The following is a 13,598-nucleotide window of genomic DNA, read 5'->3' on the forward strand; positions in this document are numbered from 1 at the left end:
GTTGTAAGAGTTAATTGCAATCATTTTTGGTGAATAGACACACCCCCGAAATCCTTCGCATTTTCGAGAAAAAAATTCAGTACGGGCGGAAGTTTAAACGTTAATAACTTCTTAGCGAAGCCTCTAGAATCTTCCACTAAAATTTTTCCCAGTGATGGCCGAACACCCTGTATATAGGACTGCAGTGAAATACAATGTCAGAGTATTCCATGCAAAATCGCGGGATTTCGGTATTATGATTTATTATAGATTTAGAATAGAATTTCAAGTACGATGATTTATGGTCTCCTGCCATCACTTTGAAAGGAATTCCAATCCTCTGCAATAACAGGGCTGGTATTGAAGATACCAATGCCAGTTCCTTGAATGCAATAAATTTAATACGTCCACGTTTGATCTCCGTAATTATTGTTAAATCACCTCTCGCGTCTGAAAACGTGTCATTGCTCGAAAGTGGCGATAGGAAAACGGGCTATGCACTGGTTGAACTACGGCTTTAAACGTGGAATTAAAATTTGATTTCCAAATGCGTAAAAGCGTTCAGATTAAAATTTTATCGCTTTGAAAGTGGACGTAACGAACAATGAGATTTCAATTCCAATCGCGTGTTCCTATCAGTGTTGGTATTATTTAAATAATTCAATTATTAAGACCATAATACTATATCTATAATTCGTGGCTATCGAGGAATGAAATTTTCAGAATCTATAACTGATATTTTCTGATTTACTTATACATATAAATGTGCTGGAATTCGAGACACGTTGTATCTTTCAATACCGATCTTTCTTTCTCCCTTCTGTACCGCCTCGAATCTCTCGATTGTCAACCCTTTAGAAATCGACCCGTGTCTGTGACCCTGTATGTTCGATGTCGACAATTTTTCTCTTGATTGTTGTGTACCGTAACCTTGGCCCTTGACACCACCCCCGTCCGTGAGGTGCATCGTCCTGCCGAATCGGACCGGAAACGAGAGCCCAGACGCTCGACGGAAAGCCTTGAGAAATCACTGGAACCGGCTTTTGTTCAACGTTAATTATCAGACGCGATTTCCGGGACGTCTCGCGAAGATTATGAAAATGCAAATGCGCCTTCGCGTTCCAGAGATTTCCGGATTTCCCGTTCACCGTCCAGGAATAATCTTCCGCGACGAGAAAAAAAAAAGAAGATTGAATAATTAGAAACCTCTTTCACGGACCAGTAAAACGATAAATAATTTTTAATCGTATCAAACTTAAAGCACAGAGACGAGGGAAGATTATTCTTGGCGGCGAGTCGATCCCGATTCACGTTCCGTGCCTCCCGTGTATCTAATCTCTTAATGTGTCTGCCATCCGTAACGTACAAAGCATTAAAACCAAAAAAAAAGAAAAGAAGTAAAGACAAAAAAAGAAAAGATACTAGAAAAAGATGCAAGTGATACACGTACTAACCGGCATATAATGCCATTTTCTTTGTTTGTTCTCTGTGGCGCCCGTTGTTGTATCCACCTGAACACCTGAAAAAAACAAAACCACTCACTGAAAAAAACCTCTCAAAAATTCTACCTCCAGGTCTTGAAGGTACTAATTAAATGCCTCCTTAACGAAGTTAAATAAAAGGCTTGTTTCGCCGTACGTAGCGCATGCTTCGCCGAATCTGTTGCTCACGGTTTCTCTCACGTTTTCAGCTCGTGCGTAGCGCACATTTCGTTTTCTCTCGACTTTGTTTCGCACCTAGCTCGACGTTTACACGCCAACCTTTCGTTGTTTATCACTTTTGGTTACGTTCTAACGAACCCCACGACGACTTTGGTTATGCACGTCCCGTCGTTCGCGCGAGCAACGCGACCGGCGATAATCTGCTTAAATGTTCGCGCCGTAATTCGCAGCGACGTAACGGAGAATTTCTAATCGAAGGATTACAGCGACATTGCGTTCCGTGCCTCGTTTCGCGTGTCGGGAGGCAATTATCCCCGAACGCACTGGCATTGCTGTAATTAGCGAAGAGGAAAGGGCTTTCCGACTCTTCAATTTTCAAAAACGAAGGAAGCGTTGCTCGCACGTTCTGTAGTTTGTCGCCCATCGGCGATATTTAACGTTTTGCTCGTCACTATTTGCCGTAGTCTGTGTACAAGTCTATTTTTATGACAATGTCGACGTATCCACGCGATTTCCGGAGACACCAAACCATTGCATGTACCGAATGCAAAAGAAGGTGATTCTATGTGCAATAATGTGTCGAAAATGTAGAATAAACTTTTCTTATAGGGGCCTTCGTTTTCGAGAAAATCCAAGTCGAACGTTCACCTTGCTATTACTACTCGTCCGACCATACCTTGATATTTCTACTTGAATTAATTTTCTCGTGCACTGCAGACAGTATAGCGTTATCTGTTTCGACCCTAGCTTACTATTATATCATTTCTTGGAATCCTGTGAAGCATACAATACCGTACCAACGTCTAATTTTACAAATTACACCGTCGCAGGTAGAAACAACGAATAATGGTCGGACGTCTGACCGACGAATTTTCATAATTAATTTCCTCGGAAACGAAACATCCTATGTAAAAATGATATTCCACATTTTCGATCGACTTTTACATGTAGGATCGAGTAAATTTTTTTGCGCCTGAAATTTTCAACCACTCTACGGGAATAATGTAATTTATAATTGTAAACGAGAAGATTCTCTCGAAGATGCTGGACGCGTCGACGTTTCATTTGGTATTTTAATATTCTGAATGTACCCGCGCGTGAGATTGTTTTGTCACGATGATCGCATGCACAAGTAGACGAAATACCGTAGTCAGTAGGTGCGTTATCGCAGTTTTATTGTAATTAGACGGTTGATCTCGCGTAGACATGACGATCCAACGACCGCATATCGCGGATACGTCAACGCACCGGTTATTTTCCTTCTGGCGCTCTTCCTTTCTCTCTAATTCTACCTTTTTTCTGCAAAACGATGCCTTTTTGTTCGGAGAAGCGAGAAAGGGACAGCAAACGCACTTTGAAGAAACGGGGACATGCGTGTGCCCAAGTTCTTCGGACGGAGAAAAGAATTAGACTAAAAACAGACGATAGAATGTTATAAAGACTAGTTTTATAATGCCCTTCGCATAAAATAAAATATTCGATTAACGATGGTCGTGCACTTTGCGTGTTCCAAACTCCAAACGTTTTCAAATTCACCCTTTCGATATTTAATTTAATTTTATCAAGTTGAATGGATCGGAAACTTAATACTGAAGTTTAATTATCGTCTCGAGGAAGACTCGAGATACACGACCGTTCTTAATTTAGTATTTTATCGTACAGGATTGTGGCGAGGATCCGTCCTCTGGCGTAATTTCCTCGAGAATTTTGGGTTTTGCGGAATCGAAACGCGGCGAAAAAGTACGATTGCGAGCTCGAGGTGATCACGGTGCCCCGTGCGGAAACGCTTGACACGCCAGGAGCACGCTTAAAGAGGGTAGAAGAGCTGATAGAAAATACGAGAGAATCGACGCGCGGAAATTAGTGCTCGGAATTAGCGTCTCTGTCCAACGGAGGCGAGTACAGTAGCGCATGCACCGAGCACGGGGCCCCGTGCATAATATCTTAATTGAAATCTAGCCAGCCGCAATTCCTACAGCGGCGCACCTGTCGGGCGCCATAAGCTAATTGGATTAGATTCCCGGTGTAGAGATTCACCATTTCCATTTCGCTCTGCCTTTCACCGTCATTCCACCATTAATTTGTATTTCTCACGTTTCCGTTCCTCCACGCCCATCGTCTTGGTACGAGTTTACATTTTCATCCGACCGTTTCGTTTCATTATCTTTCGTCCTATTGTCCGCGTCGTTCCATCATCGACCTTCCCCCCCACCCTTCATTTTTCTTTCACCAAACTCCGTCCATCTTCTCGTCTTTGTTCCACGACGCAGGTTCACTCGACTCGTTCGCACTGATTCCGTCACATCACTATCTAGACGATGTTTTAGTACGGATAAGTGTTTTCGAGCGACTGTACCAGTTCGTCTTTGAGTACGGCTCTTCGATCTTTACGTTCTTTTAAATATTTTTCTGACTACGATAAAATATCAATTGCATCGGTATTTGGAATTTTAATTATTTTTCGCTTATAGAGAATCGTATATTTTAGCTAGAACGCGATCGCAAGCAAACTTTTTTTGGATCGAAATTTTCTCTGCATCGAAGATCGAGAAGCTTACCACAAACGCTCAGAGCACGACTTTAGAACAATGTAAATAGAACACACATTACCACGACTGTAAATAGTACTTGTAAATAACAAAACAAACGTCTCAAATATATTTGGCATGAGAGTACATGCGTGTATAAATTGCATAAACACTTCTTAATGTGAGAAATTTACACTTTAAAGTTTCATTTAATTGTTTTTCTTTTTTTTTGATAAACAGACATGCGTGCCAAATGTAATTCTCGATGTCAAGTGTTGTTTTTCAATTTTCTTCTGGAATAGAATCGATCACAGTAAACGCAACATATATTTTTCTCGTTATTCTGTCGTTGTATAATCTCGATGTTTCAAAGGATCTGTACACCACGCGTATCCACACCGAGACACAGTTCGTGTATTCACATTCACCTCAAATTTCAATCTCTTGGTTTATTTTCGTTTTCGTTTACCACGTCATCACCATGTTCTTCGTCTTCATTTTCTTCCTTTCAGTTTCTCTCTTCCTGCTCTTTATCTCTGTCTACACAATAGAGAGACTGGAAGGCATTGTTCAGGAATCAGATGAGCATTAATTTCTATCTTTTCCCCAGACAATGGCGGTGACGAAGAGGAACGCGGCGGGTCTGAGATCGGCGGTACCCAGAGCGACATTGAACGACGAGGAGCTGGTAAGAATTCGTCCTTTAACCATTATCCTTTCAGGCATCATCGTCATCCTTCGTCTATTAAACGAATCGAAAGGAATCTGCCGTCTTTGCTCGGCGAACGGAGTTATCGAAACGATTTCACATTCTGCGTGAAAAACGATCGTCGCCAAAAATCGATCCTGTCTCTCTCGATCGTAAGACTTTTAAATCCGATCGCCGTGGTAGAAAGAATCTGATCGAAAGCCGTGATCCGATCGATCGTTTTTCATCGCGAAAACGCGTCAAAGAAGAGAACCGCGGCCCTTGTCGAGACGGAACCGTAGATAATCAAGAGATTCAATCGTCCGGGGTTGCTGGAACCTGGACCTGTCCCGAAGCGGCGGTAAAGAGCGTTTCCCGCGCAAAGTAGACGCTCGGGTAGATTGAAATTAACGGTGGAGTCTCCTCGAGTCCGGGAATTTTAATATCTGTCGGCGAGCTTCGTTAGAGAAATCTTGACAGTTAATTTTCGTTTCGCGAGATAGCTGGGCGAACTCGAACGAAACGCGGCCGCGTCGATCGCTAAGTGTCGCGCGAGGGGGACAGGTTGAGCTCGACGCCGATTGAAAGATCGCGCGAGAACGATAGGCATCAGCGACGATTTTTCGAATGTCAAGTGCTCGCCGTGTCTAGATAACGCAAAAGGTGACAGGTAACCGGAATCGTAGAACAGACATGTACAGTGTGGCCAGTTTAAATACGTTCCAGTGGCGCGTAGAAAGCATCGTGGAAACGGGGAATAAAAAAGTCTTATTTGTCGATTCAAACTTGGTATATTCTATCGATCTTAATTTTATTGATTATAAACTGTGTAATGGAATAACTGATTCTTTACACTTTGTAACTTACAAGCGACTAGAAAGGATTAATAGTAGTTGAAACGCAATAAGGTTACAAAATTAAATGGACCATATTTATAGAAATTTATCTTTTGACGAATACTATTGTTTCCATGATGCTTGCGCGTATTGGTGAAAGATCAGTGAAACGTGATGCATATAGCTAATTATGAGGTGCGACCTTGTTTTCATTCGAGTTGGATGTGTGGAGCTGGATATTGAACACGCTCTCAACATTGAACTTGTCAGACCTGATGTAGACGATTAGGACTCGTCGGAGATCTTGGATGTTATAGATTTTCGTTTCTATCGAGACTATAAAGGATTCCAATACGACGATAGGGCCCCTGTGGATGTCAGATATAGGAGTAGTAGTGGGTTCTAGAAATCCTGAGGGCACCAAAGATTCCACAGAGTCCTGAGGATATCGAGAGTACTAGAGGTCGCTTGGGGTCCTTGAAATATCAGAGATGCTTGAAATCGGTATCTTCGAGACTCTCGAGACTCTCAGAGCCACCGAAAACCATCGATGCCTGCGAGTCATCCAGAATTCCCCGAAACTCTAGACACCCACGGTACTAAATTCCTGATATTCACAAAACTTAAAAAATGGTAAAAATATAACAATTCAATGGAGAATCGTGTATGTAAAATATTGCGTGTCGTGTATCGTGTATATCAAGTCTGACAAATCCAGTATGAAGACTCTGGGAACAGCCATATTGGATCCTAGAAGCCATATTGGTTCCACCAGCATCGATAAATACGTTTCACATGAAAATGTAGTAGAGTGATATTACATTATCGAAGATGCAAAACCAGAGTTTGGTCCAGAAAGGAAAACAAATCGCAGTGTAATTAAATTTCAAGATAAACTTTTAAATGGAACTACGTATTTTTATTACATTCTACTTTATTCTGTATTCCAATGTAGATTATACGCGCGTCGTAGCGAGCACTTTATGATCCAAGCGTCTGCGAAGCTCAGTCGTAATACCGAAAGTAGTCACGAGTTTGATCTTATAACGAACTTATGTATTCAGCTTCGCAGAGTTTTACTTCATCTTTATAGTCATTGATAGCAATATCTCGCAGACGGCTGATCACACGGAACGAGAAGCTTGATACGATAAAAATATATCGTTCCACTTAAAATTCCAATTTCATAAATATGCCTCTGAAAAGCAGTATGAAACTGTCGTTTCTGAATCGAACGAATTCTTGCATCCTCGATCGACGGTCTATTATTTGAACTGGCCGTGCTGCGGAAAACAGATAATTCCAAAAGTTCTTAGAAAGGGGAGTAACGATTCTCTCGGACCGTTACAGAATCTTGAAAGCAATCGCGTTTAGGAAAGTGTCGTAAGCGTCGAAGGCATAATTCAGCGCCGACACCCAGTCCCGTGCAAATATTTCCGCGATTATCGTTTCTGGACGAATCCTCCGCAGGGATCCGTTTCAGGACCGTAGACTTAAGATCCACGGCCATTTTCTAGAACGTAAGACACGCGTCATCTAACATTTAAGCTGCGACATGCATCCCCGCGTATCCGGTGAAGGCTCTTCGTGGAGCTGGACTTTAACCTCTGATAACTTTTTTTCTTTTCACATGAACTGTGCTGCATTTTATCCTCATTTCCGCGCTATTTTCTTTCACGTAAGTGTGGCCCAACCTCTGTCTCTCTCTACCTCTTTCTTTCTTACTTTCGAACTTTCTCTACCTGTCTGTCTACTGTCTTTCTTTGCCTCTCTCTCTCTCTTTCTCTCTCTCTCTATCTCTATCTCTCTCTCTTCTCTCTCTTCTCTCTCTTGTCTCTCTCTCTATCTCTCTATCTATCTCTATCTCTCTCTCTATCTCTCTCTCTTTCTGTCTGTCTTTCTGTTTGATCACGCTCTGTGACTCTGAGATAAAGCAACGTTCGTAGCGATCCTAGACGAGTCGTTTTCTTCTAGCGGCTAGGGTGAACGTCATGCGTACATGCATAAAGTATTTGTACACACTCGTCGCGAGAATTTGCTATACGCGAGCGTAGTGGTCCAAACGTACGATCGCGATGTGTGTATGTATGTGGGTCACGTATAGGAATTCGTGGACATGAGATGCTACAGTGGTCATGTAAACCGGGTGTGATTAGGCTAGTGCTAGGATTCTCCGATCCCTGCTCGTGGTGGCGGATGTTCCTCGTGGATTTCAATCGAATATCAAACTTCGATGCCTAATTGCAAATTAATTCCGTGGATACTATCAGTGCTTTCCATTCTCCAGAGAAATATTTGCCTGGACGATAGCACACTAAACATTTACGGTATTTTCAAGCTCTTTGGTCCAAATTTATTTTCAAAGACAGTAAGTGTCAATGTTTTCTAGCGACAACGCAGAAAAGAAGCAGAAATATGGTACTGTTTTATCTTGAAAAATTTATAAATAGTACGTTTCTGTCACTGTACGCAGAGATAAAAATTACAAGCGATCGATAGAGTGTTTTATTCTGGAAACGCGAGTCTGAACTTTAACTACAATTCGGGATTCGTCCTCGGTTCAGTTCGCGAGGATCCGTACGTTTCGACCCGGTTCAAACAACAGCACTTAATAGCTGGAAATTTACGAGAGGTCGACGACTCTGTAACACAGTTTCCGTGTACCCAGATAAGCAATTTCCCATTATGCGACTAAAATGCTTGTTTGCAACGCGAGCAGTTCGAGGCCCCGCGGACCACTGACAGCGAAACGTGGAAGAGCGGGGTGGGGAAAACGGAGAGGGTGAAAAAAAAAATGAGGAACATCCCGAACTCACGGCGTCACCCCCTATAGTGCTTTTTAGCGGATCGATGCTTTTACATCCCTTGCAGAGCGCTCCAATAGTACGACACCTAGAAAACGTGTTCTCTCTTTCTCTCTCTTTCTCTCTCTCTCAAAGTCCCCGATACTTGAAACACACAAAACAAAAAAAAAAAAAAAAAAGAATGAAGCGAACGAATCGAAAGCAAGGATGTTCGTTGAGTCCGTAGGAAAAGTACTGTTTTCCGAGGGAGAAATGCCCGAACGCAATTGCCCCTCTTCGATCATCCGACAGGAAGTCTTTTCGATGTGTCGATACGAGAGAAAGAATAAAAATCGAGTGAAAAGAACCGAGGCCAAGCACCTCGGGAGCTTGCGGGCCAACCGTCCTGCATTCGAGAGACACGAAGAAATAGTTTCTGAAAACATCGAGGAACCGCGTGGGCTCTTCTTGCACGCTGCGCGGATCCTCGAGGACTGCGGCGCTGGCTGTGCACGTAAAACTGTTTAAAAAACTCTTAAAAATCCGAGCCATCGAAACCGGAACAATCGGGACATTCTACGTGTTCGATGTTCTCAACGTCCCTCTTTCTACTCGATCTCCGGAGACACCAAACATTGCTTTTGTACCGAATGGAAAAGGAGGCGATTCTACGTGTAAAAGTGAGTAGAAAATGTAGAATAAACTTTTCGTATAGGGGCCTTCGTTTTCGAGAAAATCAAAGTCAAACGTTCACCTTGTTATTACTACTCGTCCGACCATACCTCGATATTTCTACTTGAATTTATTTTCTCGTGCACTGCAGACGGTATAGCGTTATCTGTTTCGATCCTAGCTTACTCTTATATCATTTCTTGGAACCCTGAGAAACAGCCAATACCGTACCAACGTCTAATTTTACAAATTACACCGACGCAAGTAGAAATAACGAATAATGGTCGGACGCCTGACCGACGAATTTTCACAATTAATTTCCTCGGGAACGAAGCCTCCTATGTAAAAATGTTATTCCACATTTTCGATCGACTTTTACATGTAGGATCGAGTAAATTTTTTTGCGCCTGAAATTTTCCATCACTCTACGCGAATAACGTAATTCATAATTACAAACGCGAAAATTCTCTCGTACGTTGAACAGTTTTCAAAGCGGACATTTAATTTAACAACGAATTAAAACAAAGAATTCAATTAAATTGTTCCAAAAAAAAAAATAGAATCACTGTTCTTGTTACTATTAATACGTTTACTTCCTTCTGCAATTTTATACTTCTACTTCAACCCTGACAATCTCACCCAGGATGTGATTTCAGCTGACACGCCAATGAATAATTATGAGATCAGTAAGTGAATTTGCCACCGACGTTTCCGTAATTATGTATTATAAATCTATGAAATGTCTACAGGAATTTACTTACGAGCCCTAAAAATAAAATCGCTCGCGACCTGAAGTCGCATCCAGGGTTAGTTCGAAAGTCAATGCATGCGTAATAGGAATATTTCGAGCATATTCGATTCTCGTACCTGACGTTTACCTGACTTTCTCCCACTTTGAGCCCGCTTGACACACTCTCGGCTCGTAAACCGCGACGATCGCACAAGGATTACAGCTATAGGAGGAAGAAAAATGATTGGTTTGCCTGTGCATGGGGTTGCGTAGACTGCACAGCCAGCGCAAACAGTCGACAAGCGCAGCACACACATCCGGAGCAGTTAAAGGATTAGCCTCCTCGTCTGGCTTCTCCCACGCGTTGTTAGCCCCCTCGTTAGAGGAGATTCGAAAGGACGCCAGCCGCGATACTGTGCGGAACCAGGCATCGTATTTCGAACGGAGATCCTTGCGAATCTCGCACGCGGCTGAACATCCACCCAGAAGTCCCCCCCCCCCCTGTTTAATCTGTGTACACAGGATTGCGTATGTAATTAGGTCTCGCAGGCACCAACGCTCCCGGCACGTTATGATCTTGTGTGTAACTATACGCGCGTGATAGATTTGGCGTGATTGGCAAGCGTGTACGAGAGTGCCTGGGCGTCTTGCAAAATGGTGTTTGATTCTGCATGGGACCGTAAAAGTCTGAGGCGAGCTCGAGGGAATGACAGACGGGACGAATGGGACCCATCGAGAACGCGGACGCGATAATATACAAAATTGTTCTGGAATTTTTAGAGAGTCTTTCAAATAAAAAATAAAGTTTCTGGCGATCGGGAGATCGTTCGAAACCGCCTTCGCGATCTCGATGTATTGACTGGCGAATGCTGACACCTCGACTCCCTGCTCGAATCAAAACGCTGCAAGCAACGATTAGAATTTTTCTGCCCCGTCGAAATCGACGTCTCGTGAATCCGTTTTTACAGTGACCCTTCCGCGAACGGCGCAAGGGCACCGCCATTCCGCTCGAGATGTCGATTTCCCATCGGGACGAATCGTTTTCATTTAAATGGAAAGTCGAGAATATCCCTGGCGCTCGGAAGGAACTGTTTTTCGTTGAAGATCTTTGCATGTTTGCGGATCGAAAATCAGTTCGTCGCGTAAGCAGCGAGCCGAGGTCTCGAGTTGTATGGTTAAAGAAACAGTTTCCAACCCCATCCGCACTCCCGTCTATACGACCCCTCTCTGTGCGCGCATTTTAACGACGCTGTGCAACGCTGAAACCCCCGCAGAAGATGCACGTGTACAAGAAAACGCTGCAGGCTATGATCTACCCGATCTCCTCGACGACGCCGCACAAGTTCGTCACCTGGACGGCGACGTCGCCGACCTACTGCTACGAGTGCGAGGGTCTTCTTTGGGGCATCGCTCGACAAGGGGTGCGGTGCACGGAGTGCGGTGTCAAGTGCCACGAAAAGTGCAAAGACCTGCTCAACGCGGACTGTCTGCAAAGTGAGTACCCATTGTTTATTCTTTTCTCACCTTCGAAACTCAATCCCAGATACGACTCTCGATCGAGCTACTTCCCCCCGGCATACTATTCGACTCGATTTCACTTTTTAACGAAATAATCATCATTTATTGCACTAGCAATCCTACTAGAAAATAAAAAATTTCAAATCGTTCTGGAAAAATTATTTTCGTTTAGGGGGGTCAATTACAATCATTTTTGGTGAATACACATACCCTCGAAATCCTAACCATTTTCGAGAAAAAAATTCCTTACGGAAAATGTCTGATCATGCATTGAGATGTTTCCCTGAAATTTTTCGAGGGGACAAAAAATTTTCAATTCGTTTTAAAAAAATTATTTTTAGCTGCAGGGGTTGATTACAATCAGTTTTGGTGAATAGACATATACCCGAAATCCTACTCACTTTCCAGAAAAAAATTCGAGGTGTGAAATTTTTCGACAAAATTAAAACATTTCAAATCGTTCTGAAAAAATTATGTTTAGTTGCAGGGGTAAATTACAATCATTTTTGGTGAATACACATACCCTCGAAATCCTAACCATTTTCGAGAAAAAAATTCCTTACGGAAAATGTCTGATCATTCATTGAGATGTTTCCCTGAAATTTTTCGAGGGGACAAAAAATTTTCAATTCGTTTTAAAAAAATTATTTTTAGCTGCAGGGGTTGATTACAATCAGTTTTGGTGAATAGACATATACCCGAAATCCTACTCACTTTCCAGAAAAAAATTCGAGAAGGTGTGAAATTTTTCGACAAAATTAAAACATTTCAAATCGTTCTGAAAAAATTATGTTTAGTTGCAGGGGTAAATTACAATCATTTTTGGTGAATAGATATACCCTCAAAATCCTACGCACTTTCGAGAAAAAAATTCTTTACTAAAAATCTGACCACAAATGTTACCCTGTTGCGCAAATGCGAAACAAAGCCAAAAGCTAATTGTGTACCCGACATTTATGCTTAACGTTAATGTTAATTAAGAATGTACATACCGTGCAACGATTTCCACGAGTTTGACGATACGTATTGATAAAAAATGGCGACTGGTTTAACCATGATCGTTGGTACGCGTGTTCCTCCAGAATGGAAAGTCGCGGACGTTACCGGCATGCAAAACAAACCCCCGAGACTGTAACTAACGAACAACGACGTTGATACGCGCGAAAATTATGCCGCGTTTCTCCGAACTTAATTGCCAGAGGCACGGGTAGGAAAGTAATTAACGAGCGCGTCTAATGTCTGCGACGCGACCGCGAAAAGCGAGCATGCTCGAATTTTGCGAGCAACGCAACATTTTCGAGCGCGTTGTTGACGTTAACAAGACGAGAAGGGTTGTTCGAATTTTCCGGGGGTCTATTCGAAGTTGGCCCAATTACCGGGAATTTTCATCCAAAAAATATATTTCTAAAAAAAAGTCTCTGATAATAAATTACAGAATGAAATATTCCACGACGATTAAATAAATCACTGTCCATCGAGCTTGCTCGTCGTTCGCTATTCGAATAGAATTTTTCCTGCAAATCTGTTTCGAATTAATATTTATGGAACGTTTCTTCGCCCATCTTGGGAACAACCAGCGTAAAGAGAATTTGTCGTACGGGTTTATGTATCTACGAATGCATTACTAACTCCGCCCGAACCTATTTCGAGGCTATGAAGTTTGGAAACCAATTCTACTCGGGTCGTTTCGAAGATTAATATCTGGCGAGCAGTCTTATTTAAGCGTGGAAGTATTCGAAAGTGGTACGAATTGAAATATGATTGCGTTTTAATAGTTTCTCGAAACTAATTTCTCGTGGTATAGAATTCTCCCTGAATCAGGAGATTGTTGGGAACGGTTGCTATATTATTTCGAACAATAATCCGGCTGGATACCGGATTTAATTTACGACGCGTGCGTCCGCTTCTGTTAAATTAATGCTACGTAATAAATTAGTAACAACGGTCGCGTTTTGATCGCAACAAGTCTTCTGTGCAGTTAATTCGACGGTCAGCGCGCCTGCTTCGAAAATTAGCGATCGCGGAATAATATACTAACTCGACTTCACAATACAAAAATAAATAATTTATTCTATAATGTATGTTAGACTTCCAACGAGTCGAGTAAAATGAAAGAAAAAGTTGAAATACCACGATAAACGTTGCTTCTACAACGTGCAGCTGCGAGTAGAATAGTAAAAAAAAAATCGAATGAAAGGGAGAA

General features: G+C 42.3%; 1 protein-coding gene across 8 annotated transcripts in view; it reads left to right on the plus strand.

Annotated features, from left to right (window-relative positions):
* The window catches only part of Unc-13 (unc-13), a 207,188-nt gene that overhangs the window by 146,908 nt on the left and 46,682 nt on the right, over nucleotides 1-13,598 (plus strand). For 7 of the 8 annotated variants that reach the window (XM_076768674.1, XM_076768733.1, XM_076768697.1 and 4 more), the window contains 2 exons: nucleotides 4,779-4,856; nucleotides 11,152-11,371. In XM_076768674.1, the coding sequence (XP_076624789.1) occupies nucleotides 4,779-4,856; nucleotides 11,152-11,371 (298 nt within the window). The remainder of the gene's footprint in view (nucleotides 1-4,778; nucleotides 4,857-11,151; nucleotides 11,372-13,598) is intronic. The other variant, XM_076768707.1, reaches the window with a different exon arrangement.

Source organism: Colletes latitarsis, chromosome 1 (genome assembly GCF_051014445.1).
Source record: "Colletes latitarsis isolate SP2378_abdomen chromosome 1, iyColLati1, whole genome shotgun sequence".
NCBI lineage: Eukaryota > Metazoa > Arthropoda > Insecta > Hymenoptera > Colletidae > Colletes > Colletes latitarsis.